Source organism: Furipterus horrens, unplaced genomic scaffold (assembly GCF_987537825.1).
Source record: "Furipterus horrens unplaced genomic scaffold, mFurHor1.1.pri manual_scaffold_4, whole genome shotgun sequence".
Lineage (NCBI taxonomy): Eukaryota > Metazoa > Chordata > Mammalia > Chiroptera > Furipteridae > Furipterus > Furipterus horrens.
The window spans coordinates 61,825,634-61,840,200 of NW_028327174.1; the positions used below are offsets into that span (position 1 = coordinate 61,825,634).

Consider the following 14,567-nt stretch of genomic DNA (forward strand, 5'->3'; position numbering starts at 1 on the left):
CCAGAATTTACATCCAAAACTCACCATTCATGAGACACTAAAATCATTTGAAACCCTGTCATTAAGTATTTAATCTGGATTTCCTCTTTCTCTCTTATTCCCACTGTGACTCAGCATAAGGTCAGGATTCTTTGACCTGTCATCACAATAGATTAAAAATACTTTTGTCCAAGGCCATCTGTCCTCTGAATTAGTCATTTAATCCAACCACATAGATCACTTGATTGATTGCTCAGTATGCTCGTGTGTGGTTGTATCATTATGCTCTTCGGTTTGCCTTTCTTTATCTCCTTTCTGGGAGGTTCCAGAAAGCAAGCCTGCAGACCTCCAGGAATAGAGATCCTGGCCAGGGCCCACCCAGTGTAGCGCTTGCTACAGTGCTCTGTAGAGAAAGCTGCTTGGGCACAACTGGCTCCTCCATGAGACTGTGAACTCTGGAGGGCAAGAGCCACACCGTGCTTAGCTCTGGGTCCCATTCATCCCACAAACATTTATGGACCATGTAGTGTGCCAGGCATCAGAGCAGGCCCTGGGAATACAAAGATGATTCGGATGTACTCCCTGCTCTCAAATAAGCAATGTTCATGAAGAAGAAACGTGATGAGCATAATAATAATGGATAGCATCAGTTTCACACTCACTGTGTGCCAGGTTTTGTGTTCAGTGTTTATTAAGGACCACCCCAATAAGACTGTGACATAGCGACTCTAGGCATCTCCATTTTGCCATTGATGTAACTGAGGTCTCACAAAATGATTTAACTGATACACAGACTGGAACAAAATAGTTTAAAAATAGGCAGTTTGATTTTAAAATTTAAACTCTTAACTACTGAATTACATAGCCTAGGATTGGTGATAAATGGATAATGTGTTATAAAACTGTAGAGAAGAGAGGGTATCAATTTTTTATTTTCGGCTCAAGGCAAAGTTACAAGGAAGTTTTCATGGAATAACATGTAGGATTGTAGCAGGCAAGAGAAGGAAGGAGAGTCCAGGCACAGGGGACAACTTGAGAAAAGCCCAGAGACCAACTAGCAGCTTGTGACCAGACAGAAGGACATGGCTGGAGATTTGTGGAATATAAAGCAGAGTAGTTAGACAAGGGAAATTTTGGGTGAGTAAAAAAAATTTGAACTCTATTCTGAAAAAATGTAGCAAGTGTTTGATGGGTTTTATTCAAAGGAAGGACATAGATTTTTATTTATTTATTTAAAAAATTCTAATGACCTACAGAAAAATGAATCAGCCAGGATAGGATTGGTGACTTCTCCTTCAAGAAGAAAAAGAAGCAAGCCTTGGGTGAACCCCCGATTATGACTTTAATGACACTGCTGTCCTGGAAGCAATTATAAATTTATTATAACTCTTTAAAAACCTTATAATGTGTATTAAGGGTCTTAAAAATGTCAGTACTTTTATCCTAGTAGTTTCATGTCTGGGGATTTATATTAAGGAAACAACACAAAATGGAAGATAAGCCTTTAGACCAGCATTTGTGATAATAACTCAGAGTGTTAAAATGTATTAGTGAAATTGAATGAATAAGTAAATAATTGAATGATTAGTGGGAAAGAGTGGGAAATTTTGGAAACCATGATAGAAGAATGATTAATATACGTTCACTGGGTAGTTATTCTGAATTCAAGTACAGTGATGGTTCTGAAAATTATATAAACATATGGAAATTTTTATGGCAACTGAAAAAAGAGTAGAAAAAATACTTTATTATTATAGAATGATTACAACTCATACCTATGTTTAAATAACGAACTTGAAGGAATACATCAAATCATAATGATGGTGGTTTTGTCCTTCAAGTCTCTATTTTTCCAACATTCTTCAATGTTCTTATTTCATTTTTACAATAGAAAAAGGTAAAAATTTTGGGACTATTAATTTTTCATTAATGTTTAAGGTGTCTGAAATATCAAAGTGACAATAAATAGTAAACAATTAGAAATAGGCTTGATATTCAACTCTGGGTTTACACATTGGAGACATTCAATAAATGTCAGCTGAATAGAAGTTCTAACCATGTTTTATTTTATTTTTTTTCTTTTGGGCCAGAGTCCTAAAACCCTGTTGAAATGAATTAGAAGTTTTACCATAATTTGAACAAGGCTTATATTAAAAGGGGAAAAAAACTCTCCCCTTTTTCAATGCCATACCTGAAGTCATTGAAGGGAATCTCCTTTCTGTGCAAAAGTAAATTCAATCAGCCAATCTCAAGTAACATAGAAAATACTTTATTTCAAACATATATCATTTCATAGTTACTTTTTTCTCTTGTACAAAGAGAACATTGATTGCTTTCTTTCATACCAGTATCATTTTTCTTACTTTGAAGTTCTTGTTCAAGGGTCAAGGGTCTGTTCTCACTGTTTTCAAATTGTAATGAAATAGAATCCACAGGCATATTTAACCTATTGAATTTTGATGGACTTTTGATAATCCAGATATTTACTAACGAGAGGGTTTCAGTCCATTAGTTTAGTATGCTAGCTTACTGTGTGCCTCAGCAGGCGTGTTTTGGTTTAAGATTGCTTCTTTAGGGAGTGTAGAGTAGCATTTAGAAGAAAGGATTGTTTTTCACTGTTACAGTAATAAATTAGAAAATGCTTAAAGCTTGGGTGGGAGCAACATGAGATGATCCCTTCATTGTCTGTGTGCCATGAGGACAGGGACCATGACCCCAGCACCCAGACTAGGGTGATATTGTGTGCAGCCCAGTATCTGTGAATAGGAGGGTGTGTGGATTCAGGTTTCACAGTTGAGTCACCTGAAGTAGTGCTTCAGGGCACAGTCCAGTTCTTTAACAACCTTTGCAGACAAAAGGAGAAGGGGTGGGAAGACAGGCTAATTTTAAAGTTATTTACTGTGAATTGTGATTCAAAGGTAACAAATAGGAATTTGGGTGATGAGTCATGAAGATAGCTGGGGGACCTACCGAAAAGGAACTCCTCACCAACTTTTCACAAAATTGAAAATTGCCACTGGAGTTTGCCTCCTTAAGGGTTATCATGCTGGCTTGTGGAATCTGAATCGTAAAAGTGATAATAAATACAACAGTTAGAAATAGGCTTGGTATTCAGCTCTGGGTTTATCCATTCTCTAGTGGATGTTGGATTAATTCATCCAGTACTAGGACACCCACAAACAGAATAGAGAGAGGCAAATTTAGTGTATGATATGACAAGGAAGTAGGAATGTAAGTAATGCCCAAAGGCTGGAACTGGATACTTGGGGACCTTCCAAATTAAGTGTCACTTGGAGAAGGATCTAAAGGCAAGAGCAATAGCGAAGGACTTCACAATCAAATCAACCTGTATCTGCCAAGCACTTCCTGTGGGGAAGTCAACAGAATCAAGTACTCATAGAGACCAAAAGAAAGAAAAATTTGACCTGGCCTTTTCCCTGAGGATGCTCCAACTATAAACAGTGTCTGGGGAAAAATAAATAATTATAACATTTATGGGATGTTTACTGCATGTGAGACACCATTCTCAGTGCTGTGTGTGTGTCATCTGACTAATGCTCTCATCAGCCCTATGGACTGTGTTCATTTTATAGATCTGGAAGCTGAGGCCCAAGGGAATCCAAAGTCTTTGAGACTTCAGACCCAGGCATTCTGACTCCAGAGTCCTTTTAAGCATTATGCTATATTGCCTCCCAGACAAATTTTTTATATTTCAAGATCTCTGGGGAAAAGTGAAAGAAAAATGTAAGAGTATGCTTGGCAGAGCATAGTTAGTCTGTGATAGATTTCATCTGTCTCATTACCTGAATTCTTGTAAAATCTGAAATATACAAAAAATCTTCTGGTCTGTTCTAAGATATTTGACCTAGGATAGTTTGGAGTGCCCTTATCACCCAAACCTGTCTTTAATCTGATCCTAAATATTTTTGGCTTAGGGCTAATAGGACCTAAGGGGTTGTTGGTTTTTGTTTTTGTTCTAAAGCCTTAGCCAAGAAATATTTTCTTTTTGGATTTGCTACCTGAAATATGGGCAGCTGAGCAGAGTTACTTGCTGGCCTTTGATCCCATTAGAGAGTTTTGAATTGGTGGCCTGGATCCTTGAATGAAATCTGATATTAAAATAACAACTAGCTGAAGTCATAGGAGATTGTAGTGTAATATATACGATCAGAATAACCAAAATTTAAGGAAAATAAAATGAGTTTCAGTTGGCTTCATTTGCTCACTTGTGACTTTCCTTTCACTCTTGGGTGATTCTTAACCCACCTCTTCACATATCAGGGACACAGCAAACTTAAAATCTCTAACTTCAATTTAGACATTTTAGAAGCTACTAGAGCTTGATAGACAGCAGCATCCTTTATCATGAACAAATTTGAATTTCTCAACGTTCAAGTACCGCTCTGATGTCATCTTCCCACACTGTTTTATCTAACACAAATTTTCGCTTCACCACAGGTGGCCTTTTTGGAGGGAGGCTTGACCCAGTGGCTTTGTGTTCACAGCTGGACTGTGTTCGTCGCAGCCCTAATGTTTTCTCAGGAGTGGTCCGTGGGCCTTTCCTTTCTGCCTTCTCACCAGGGGCCAGCTTTCAGCAAATATTCTAACTACTGCAGCAACTACACAAACACAGTATTTCAGCTCATTTACAGATTCGCTTAGCAAGTGCTCATTGGAAGCTTCCTGCATGCCCAAGCACGCCCTGGACCAGGGTGAGGGCGAGTGCCTTCTTAAATTCCATACCCCACATGCCTCACTTGCCTTGTCCTGGTCCTGGCCTTGTGCCCTGGCACGATGAAGGACTCCAGGGTCACAGAGCTGGTGAAGATATGACCCCTTACCCCTAATACTGACAGTCCAGTGGCAGATATGGAAATGAACCAGTGGATGTTCCTGTTAGTGCCTCAAACTGTAAATTAAGCCACTCTGCACCTTTTTTCCAATCTCTGTAGCTGACTTACATAATGAACCCAAAACAGAAAAAAAAAATTGGATATATGATTTTCTTTGCAATTGCTTACAGATTTGGCTACAAAAAATTCAGATACTCTTCTACAGAACTCTCAGGATTAACTTAGAGAAGGCTATTTTAAATGCTGTTATTTACCACCTGATGAGAAGAGTAAAACTCTTTTTTGTCTTAATGAGCATAATTATAATAAACACAGAGGTGAAAGTATGTGGACTGCAAGTAGCCTTACCATCTCATTGCTTTGAGGCGCTTTCTTAAAATTGTAGTCAGTCAAATAGTTATTTTGAAAAGGGAGAATTAATTTCTCTCTCTTTTTTTTTTTTTTTTTTTTTTTTTTGATTCTAACTTAGCTTTTTGGGAATCACACAGTAAAACTCTTTTGCGAGGATACCAAACTGGGAGACAGGATGCAGGAATGCATCTTTTAATGACTTTAGTCCTGCACCTCAACTTCTGAGCAAGCATGACGCTTCACCCTGCTTGCCTTTTCTCTCTCTCTCTTCTTGATAAAGTCTGATTTGGATGTTAGGAGAGCCATTTAGACTGTTCAGCCGCTTTTTTGCCTCTCTCTAGCCTATGGTGACCATTGGTGCATATATCTACTATTTAAAAAGGGCCATTTGGTCAAAGAATATATATTATATTCTTCTATTTTTAGTCAGTGGACTTAACATGTAAATAATTTAGAAGTAAGTTTTTATTATGTTTTTAAATATTCTTTCTTAATTTCTTTTTAATTACAGAGCAAAGAGATTGCATTCCAACTTCATGAGGATTTAATGAAGGTTCTTAATGAGCTTTATACGGTAAGCACATAATCTTTCTTCTTTTGAAAGAATCTTTGGTTTGGAATTATGGTTTGTAGAAATACTGCATTTATTAGAACTCATTCCAAGTTAGGGTGTTGATGAATGCTTGTTCAGTTGAAGTGATGAACCAAGTGAATAAATGCATAAAAATATATTCTTTTGCTACTCCCTCCAATTTGAGGAGACTGCATTCAAGTAAATATGTATATAGTTATCACATGTTAAGAAACTAGACTATAGGTATTCTAATATGGCATGTTTTTAATTGATTGGGTTATATGTGACATGTATATATTCAATTCCAGATATTTTGTTTTAAATTATTGCTTGCTGCCATTCTTAAATTAGTCATTCTGGGATTTGAGAAATTTAGAGATGCTTTGTTTTGGTACTTTAATTTCTTTTTTTCCCCCCAGTTCAGTTAAATTGTTTGGTTAATGATTTACTATGTTAAAATTACTTTGTGGGAGGTACTTTTTTGTCAATAATTTGCTTTTCTGAGTTTAAGTTTTATTCAGGCTACTGCATATAATCATAAGAAATTAAATAATTTGAAATTATTTAAAAAACCAAAACCAATGAGGTTGCAAGTTGGAATTAGTCATATGCCTATGTGAATTTTTTATATTTAATGATCACATTATTAAGTGCAATTTATTTTAGAGGAATTTAATGAGTTTTTATTTTATAAGAGGGAATAACATAATGAGGAATAATATTAATTTATTCTAACTATAGATATTTCCATTTTCATTGCACAAGATTATTTGAATTTTTCTTTACAGGCAAATTAAACCTGAAACAGTATTAACATTTCTTGATTTACAAATTCCATTTGTTCCTAAAAATCCATGTACAATGTAGTTTTGTGAATTAAAGTGTTTCTAATGCTCCATTGAGACTGGCTAATTAAAGGAACCCATAGTTTTAAACTTTTATGAAATTAGTGATAGTCTTATAAAATTCACTTTCTAATTTTTAGTACATGTGTGATACATTTTATATTTTTATGTAGCATGTACTTAAGAATTTAATTGACAGTTTCTATGTGTTAGTTCCTCCTTCAGAAACTTTTAACTTTACATGCAAAATCCTCATGTTATAAGGTCATATCCATATTTAAAAAATTACTAATGAAGTAGAGTTTTTATGATAAAAGCTATTTATTAGCCTATGATTTACTAATTTCTGATAACCTAGGGTAGCAATCATTTCTAGAAATCCTGGATTTAGAATTTAAAAGTTAAATGAGCAATGTGCCTCTGAGACTTCCAGAAAAGAAATGTCATCTTCCGTTGAACTATTTTAAGATGAGAGCTTCATGGCATTTTTCTTGTGGTTCCCTTTGCTTGGGCATTGTTTAGAAAATAAATCTGGTGGTTGTCATGGCATCAGAGACAAAAGCCTGTTGATTAGGGTCTAAACTAGTAGTACTAGTCAAAATAATAGTGGCAAAGATAAACTTGATTGTTGACTATGAATGTTATGAAAATTTTATCTCAATGAGATATGTGTATAGTGAAGTTTTTCTTGGATTCAGCCTATCAAGTGGATTTAGACATTTAGCAGACTGTACATATAGTTGAATCAAATAAGCTGACATCCCCTCAGAACTCACCAGTGTTAGTCTGGAAGCCTGAAGGCGCCAGGTTCCAGAAATGGCCACCAGAGTTTGAATAACCCTGTCAAAGTCATTTAACCTCTCTGAATCAGTTGAAGAATTAAGGGGTAGAAGAGACAAGCAATGAGTTTTTAATTAGATAGTCTGTAGAGCACTTGAGTTCTTGGGGAAAAAAATTTTACTTTAACCAGAGAGTATGCTCAGCTGAGGTCAGAGGTAATATTTTGCAGAGAAAACTTCTTCATATTACACACACACACCCCTTTTACACTAAAAGATGACATTTGGTTTCTCATACACTTTAAATTCAGATATACAAATTCTGTCTTGTTCAAATGAGATCTATCCATTATACATACTCAGTTTACATTCAGAAAATGAGAAAAGGTAAGGAGTATTTGAACAGTGAACCAGGTGTTGAGAGAGTGTAGTTTAGGTTTCTTATTCAGCCATTTACTTGTCATGAAAAAATAACCTTCTGAGTTGCATCATGCATAGAGTTTTGTACACTTGATGATGTAATAACGATTACTGAAATAACAGGTATAAAATAAATAGCCTTGGGGAATCGAGGATGCTATTTAATTGTCTTTTCGGACAGATATTCACTCCTTCCTTTCTCTCAGTTCTAGATACTCTTTGGGACTTGAAAGTGAAAATTCTGAGTATGTGAAGTTCGTTATACCAGTGGGGAGAGAGCTTTGTATTAAATGATAGTCAACCTTAGTGGTAGGCTTTTCCCCAAAATATTTTTCCCATAGGCATGTTGATTATTCCAAACATTGTGTCTGAAAGCTTTGGGATGGGTAGGGCAGGGGAGAGCAACTGGGGGAAAAATAAGACAATTGTAATAGAACAACAATAAAAAAAGAAATTAAAAAAAAGAAAAAAAGAAATCTTTGTCTTAAATAAAATATAAACACCCAGGAAGAATAAGAAGAGGTCATTATACCTTAGTATGAACCAAGTTTTTCAGATTTGTTGAGTATAGGTTGTGTGCATCAGGCATGAAGGCCTGGACTTCTGAGCAGAGAAGAGAGGATGGTGGCATCAGAATGCCATTTGGAAGAGGAGAAAGGGTTTTTATATTTTTTTCCTCAACCTTGCTTTTATCTGCAGAAACAGTGTCTCATAATGGTTTAAAGCCTCCATTTGTATTCTTAGACCATAAGGGCCAGCCACAGCAGTTAGGATTAATTGGGCTTTTGAGTAACTAGAACTCAAAATAATAACATAAACAAAATAGAGATTTATAGTGTGTCACATAATAGAAGTTCAGAGATTAGCAGCCAGGGCTAGTATGGAGGTTACATAAAGCCATCTAAGATCAGGCTCCTCCTAATTCACTGTTCAAAGAAAACTAGTCATGACCTTTATCCTTATAATTCAAGTTGGTTCCTAGAGCTCCAGGCATTACATCTGCATTCCTGAAGTGGAGAAAAGAAAGAAGGGCAAGTCCCATGTGTCTGAAGGACTTAATGAAAGTCTCAACTAACACATTCACCTATACCCCATTGGCCAGAACTTAGTACATGGTTCTACCAGGTTGCATGCAAGCCTGGAGTTACAGTCTGTTAGCTGGCCAGCTCATTGCTAACCAGTTACAAATTGGGGATTCTGTTAATTTGAGGGAGAAGGGGAGGTATTTGTAGGTAATTAGCCATGCCTGTCAAGAGTAGCTAACATTTATGCATGCTTATTATGTTTGTGCTAGCTCTTTTGCTAAACACATTACTTGCATTATCTCATGTAATCCTCACAGTATCTCTATAAGGTAGTTAGTATCATTATCCCCATTTTACAGAAAATGAAACTAAGGCTCCGAGAGGCTTGCCCCAGGTTGCTCACAAGTAGTAGAATAGGAGCTCATGTCCAGGTCCAGAGCCCATGCCCTTGACTGTCATTTTATCTCTAGTGCCAGAGTTTTGGGAAACCGTTTTCTAACAAAAATTTCTAAAATTTCTAAATATTAATGCCTCCCTAACAACACAAAGCACTTACACAGTTTATCACCTGTTCACTTGTATTTTTTAGTTAACAACATTAATTTCTTTAACAAAAGCATAGGTGAAAAATTGCACATATGCTCAATGGCAACCTGATTTAGAAATGTTGATTTGCATGATCTAACAGCTGGAACTCAATGGACTAAAAAATAAAAGGGTAAACCAGGATCTTTAGTCTAATCCACTAATTAACTTCTCTTCTTAGTTTAACTTTTGAAAGAGAAGCAATGTATGGTTAAGAAAACAGAGAGTACAATATTCCCTCACTTATCATGGGTATTACGTTCTAGACAACCCCCCCATGATAGGTGAAAATCCGTGAAGTAGGAACCTTACATTTATTTTAGTATTTATATATATTTTAAGGCTTTATAAACTCTTCCTGCACACTTATAAACCATTCCCAGTCCCTTATTAACCTCTCCCATCCCACTTCCTTATTAACCTCTTCCACACTTTTTTAAACACTACTTATGTTCTTAAACATATTCTACACTCTTAAACCTACGTAACTTTAACAACATATATATATATAGTGCCGTAAAATCCCACGATAGAGCGAAAAATCCGCGATAAATAATTAAATATAATATTTTTAAAAATCCCGTGATACAGTGAGGGACTGAGTGAACCACGATATAGAGAGGGACTACCATACTGTGTTTTAAGAAACAAAAATGATAGACTGGCAGACAGCAAACTTGTATTTGGATTTCAGGTCACTTAGCCAGGCTGGGCATCCGTATTAGTCTGTGTCCTCCCAAACCAGTAGGATGGGAATATATTTGTACATATATTATATGTAGATATATACACATGCAGAGAGAGGTGGGGGGAGGAGTGAAATGGACACAGTCAACAAGCTGGAGAGTCAGGTTATAGTTCCAATTTGAGTCCCAAGGCCTAAGAAAGAACCAGGAGAGCCAATGGAGTAGGTTTGAGAAGCACAAGAAGACCCTGTCTCACCTCAAATACAGTGAGGCAGAAAGAGCACATTCTCTTACTCAGCCCTTGTATTTCTTCAGACCTTCAATGAATTGGATGAGGCCCACTCACATTATTACAAAGACTATTTACTTAACAAACATTTTTTGAATGCCTGCTACTGTGCCAGGCACTTTTAGATATTCTGGGGATATAGCTGTGAATAAAAACAGACCATATACTTTCTCTTAAGGCATTGATATTCTAGTGAGGAGAAACAGACAGAAACAAATGAATGTATAGTATGGCAGCTATAAGTGCTAAAAGGAAAAATAAAGCTGAGTTAATATAGCTAGTAAAGCATTCAGAACAGTGTCGGGCACCTAGATGCTCAATAAATATTAGTAGTCAGTGTCATCTTTGTCATCATCCATGGAGTGGGGATGCTAACAGCTCCTTCTCTGCCTCTCAGAGTAAATGTGGAGATCAGGGATGATATTAACAGTAATGACAGATAATGTATATAGTTTCTCCTTAAAATGGGTATATATTACTTTTATACAAAAAGAAACAGGAAAGTAACTTCCCCTAAGAAGACCAAATCCATAGTAAAAGTGAACAGTGCTGTGATTGGGTTAATGGGGAAGCAAAAGGCAAAAACAGAAAAATGGTGTCTCGAAAGGTTAAAGGAAACATCCCAACCAGAATTTGCCTTCATCACTATATTGAAGGATTCATCATAAAACAGGAGTGTAAAGTGTTAAGCCTGTCTCCTAATACCAAAATCTCAGAAGGTTATGGCGGACTTTAGTAGAAAAAAATTATTTGCCCTATATTAATATTTCTTAACAATGCCTTGGCTTTGCAGCGTTAAGTTTGGCATTTTAAAAAGCAGTAGGCAAATTCTAATAGAGATGAACGCAGACGCCATGGTAAATCCACATGAAATTGATTGCTAATTATGTGTAATGGATTATCACACTCCCTGTACGTCAGTGACACACATGGCTAAAACAGAATCTAGAAGTAATCCATCCTCGAGTTCCATTAAATTAAGAGGCAAGAGCTGAGAAAATGAAGATTTATCCAACCCTTACCAGGAGTCAAACACATTATCCCCATTCCTTTCTCGAAGCAGCCCTCAGGGGGAGATATTCCTGATCCCAGTGTTAACAAATGGAAGCTGGAACTCAGAATAATTAGCTCAGGATCACACAGGCAGTAAATGAATGCTCCAAAATCTAAACCCAGTTTCTACCCTGAGGCCCATCAGTTCCCCACTGGAGGGCTGCTTTCCGGAAAGGAAGGATGCACAAGGCAGGTAAGGGGGTAGGAAGGGTAGAACCTGACCTGAGATAAAACTCATAGGTAAAATTCTTAAACTGCATGCCCTGATTGATACTTGTCAAAACTTAATTGAGCTTTCCAGACTATTGATACGGGATCCAAAATGGGCAAACCCAAATGGCTCTGCACATGCAGCTTTTACAATAGGATATGTTCAGTTGGGGTGCCCTTTGAAGCATATTCCCTCATTTAGCTCTAATGTTTTATGTGTCAACACCTCCTGCTTAGCTGTGCGTTAATGCACAGTGATTTCTGCTAAGATTCCACTACTGGATACTCCATTCACCCTTGTTTTTCTTTTCTGAGCTCTAGCTCGATTTGCCTAACAAATTTCAATACCTGGAGAACAGAAACTGTCCTAATACAAAGCCAGAGGCTGGTGAGCATCTTGTACAGAAGTTATCTGGAAAACAGGGTTGCTGAATGCACACAGATATCCTCCCTGGCCTTTATGTATCTTCGAACCATGTATCTCTCCAAATGTTAAAATAAAAAGCTAATTATTTTTTAGAGGGGATGGGAAGGGGAGACACTATTTATTATGTCAAGCCCTTCCTTGAAAACTCCATCTCAGAGGACTGCTGAAGAAAGCTTTTTTGCCTGACTTTGTGTGCCTCCCAAGAACCAGGAACGAATGCATTCTTCTGTAATGCAGAAACATGCCCAAGGCAAGGTTGAAAAGTCATTCCTAAGAGCCCAAGATACTTGCCACCTTCTATCAGAAGCTTTTTCTCAGCCTCAAAGAGATTTTTAATTTGTATTTTTGGTTAAGTATTTATTTTAGCTCAAGGGCATTTTAAGTATTTGAAAGATCTATTTCTGTAAAAATGAAAACACACTCCTTTGAGATGGACTACAAAGAGGTCTTAAAACAAAACACTAAACAAAGAGAAATAAGGCATAAGGATATGTAAAAAAACTCCCAAATTGAAAACTTCTTTGGAATACCACATTCTCTGTGATGCCACCTTTAAATCTTTTTTAAAAAAGCACTCTAGAGATCTTCGGCTGATGAAGTGTTTCTGTGTATCCTTTCCGGTTTTATTACTAGACACTCAGATGGAAAAAGAGAGGTGTTGGGGTCATATGACTCTCAGCCAACTTCTGAATTCTGATCTTGGTGTTGACAAAGACTTGATTTTGGAAACTAGGTTAGCTGATTTAACCTGGCTTCATTTTCTTGCCAAAATGGTTGGGATTAATGAAATTTCTGTTGCAAAGATCTGAGAGGACAACTGTTTGATAAAAACTGTGTATGTAGGCCCTGGCTGGTGTGGCTCAGTGGCTTGAGCACCGGCCTATGAACCAAAGGGTTGCCGGTTCAACCTGGGTTGCAAGCCAGGTCCCTGGTTGGAGGGGTGCGAGAGACAACCACACATGGATGTTTCACTCCCTCTCTTTCTCCCTCCTTTCCCTTCTCTCTAAAAATAAATAAATAAAATATATATTTTTAAAAACTTGATATGTAGATATCTTTTAGAACACCTTGCTAATTAATGAAGACAAGTGTTCCCCAGCTCCTGCTTGGGATTTTAATTTTCTCTTAGAGATTTAAGAATTAGTTATGATTGATGCTTATGAACTACAAATAAGACTGCCTTTTAAAAAAGTGAACAATATGAACCAAAAATATTTATTTGGCTTAGATATGAAAAAGAAAGTATTAGAAAGCATAGTTCAGTAAAAACAAAAGAATTTCTAGAAAATGTTTCATATCAAGAATCCTTCTCAAAGGAGATACACACACACACACACACACACACACACACACACACAGACAGTTTGTCCAGGAAGTATCCAGCCATGTAATATAAAAGATAGAGACATTTATTGAAGAAGATACAAGATACAAGAACCATTGTACATGGAACAATGATGCCTCAGTCCCCTTCAAAGTAGGCACCTTAGGACGTTTCAGTCGCCACCAGCTGCCCCATCATATTTTCCTGACTCTCATCAATGGTCTGAAATCTCTTCCCTTTCAAAGGTGATTTTAGTTTTGGGAAAACCCAGAAGTCACAGGGTTCCAAATCTGGGCTGTAGGGAGGCTGAGTCACCTGGGCAATTTGATGTTTTGCCAATAAACTGTATGAGATGTGATGCATGAGCGGGTACTTTGTCACGATGAAGCTGCCAATCACCAGTTGCCCATAGCTGTGGCCATTTTCATCAAATTGTATTTCTTAGCTGATGAATAACATTGAGGTAGTACTCCTTATTAATTGCTTTGCCTGGAAGGACATACTTGTGATGGACAACACTTTCCCAGTCAAAAACACAGTTAACATGGTCTTGATTTTGCTGTTACTTTGCCATGCTTTCTTCAAGTGTGAAGAACCAGGTGACTTCCATTGGGATGACTGGGTCTTCATTTTTGGATCATAGCCGTAGACCCACCATTCATAACTCTGGTTATGACCTTCTTGAGGAAACCTGATTCATTGGTAGCAGTTTGATAAATCATTAGCAACTGCGGTACAATGTTCCTTTTGCTCTGGTAAAAGAAGACACAGAATAAACTTTGCTCTGTCAAAATTTCAGACACAGTAGTTTTTGGAGTCCCCAGATCAGCTTCTAGTTCTCACATGGTCAATCACTGATCTTTGTTGATTGTAGCCCATACATGTTCAACATTCTGAGGTGTTCTGCTTGTTGCAGCCCTTCCAGAATGTGGATAATTTTTAACAGGTTCTCGGTCATCTTTGATGTGTTTGTGCCACACATTTATTTGTGCTACACTCATTGCATCATCCCTGAAAGCCAGCTGAATCATCTGAATCATTTCTATGGAGGAATGTTCAAGCTTAACACAAAATCTGATGCAGATTTGTTTCTCTACCCACTCCGCCATTTTTGAATGCAACAGCCACACAGTACACATATGAGAGAGACTCTGGGTCCCTCAGAGT

General features: G+C 37.1%; 1 protein-coding gene across 1 annotated transcript in view; it reads left to right on the forward strand.

Annotated features, from left to right (window-relative positions):
- SRGAP1 (SLIT-ROBO Rho GTPase activating protein 1) overlaps nucleotides 1-14,567 on the forward strand; it is a 276,096-nt gene that overhangs the window by 139,083 nt on the left and 122,446 nt on the right. Inside the window, exon 4 of the mRNA XM_090273550.1 lies at nucleotides 5,695-5,757. Coding sequence (XP_090129676.1) covers nucleotides 5,695-5,757 — 63 coding nt within the window. The remainder of the gene's footprint in view (nucleotides 1-5,694; nucleotides 5,758-14,567) is intronic.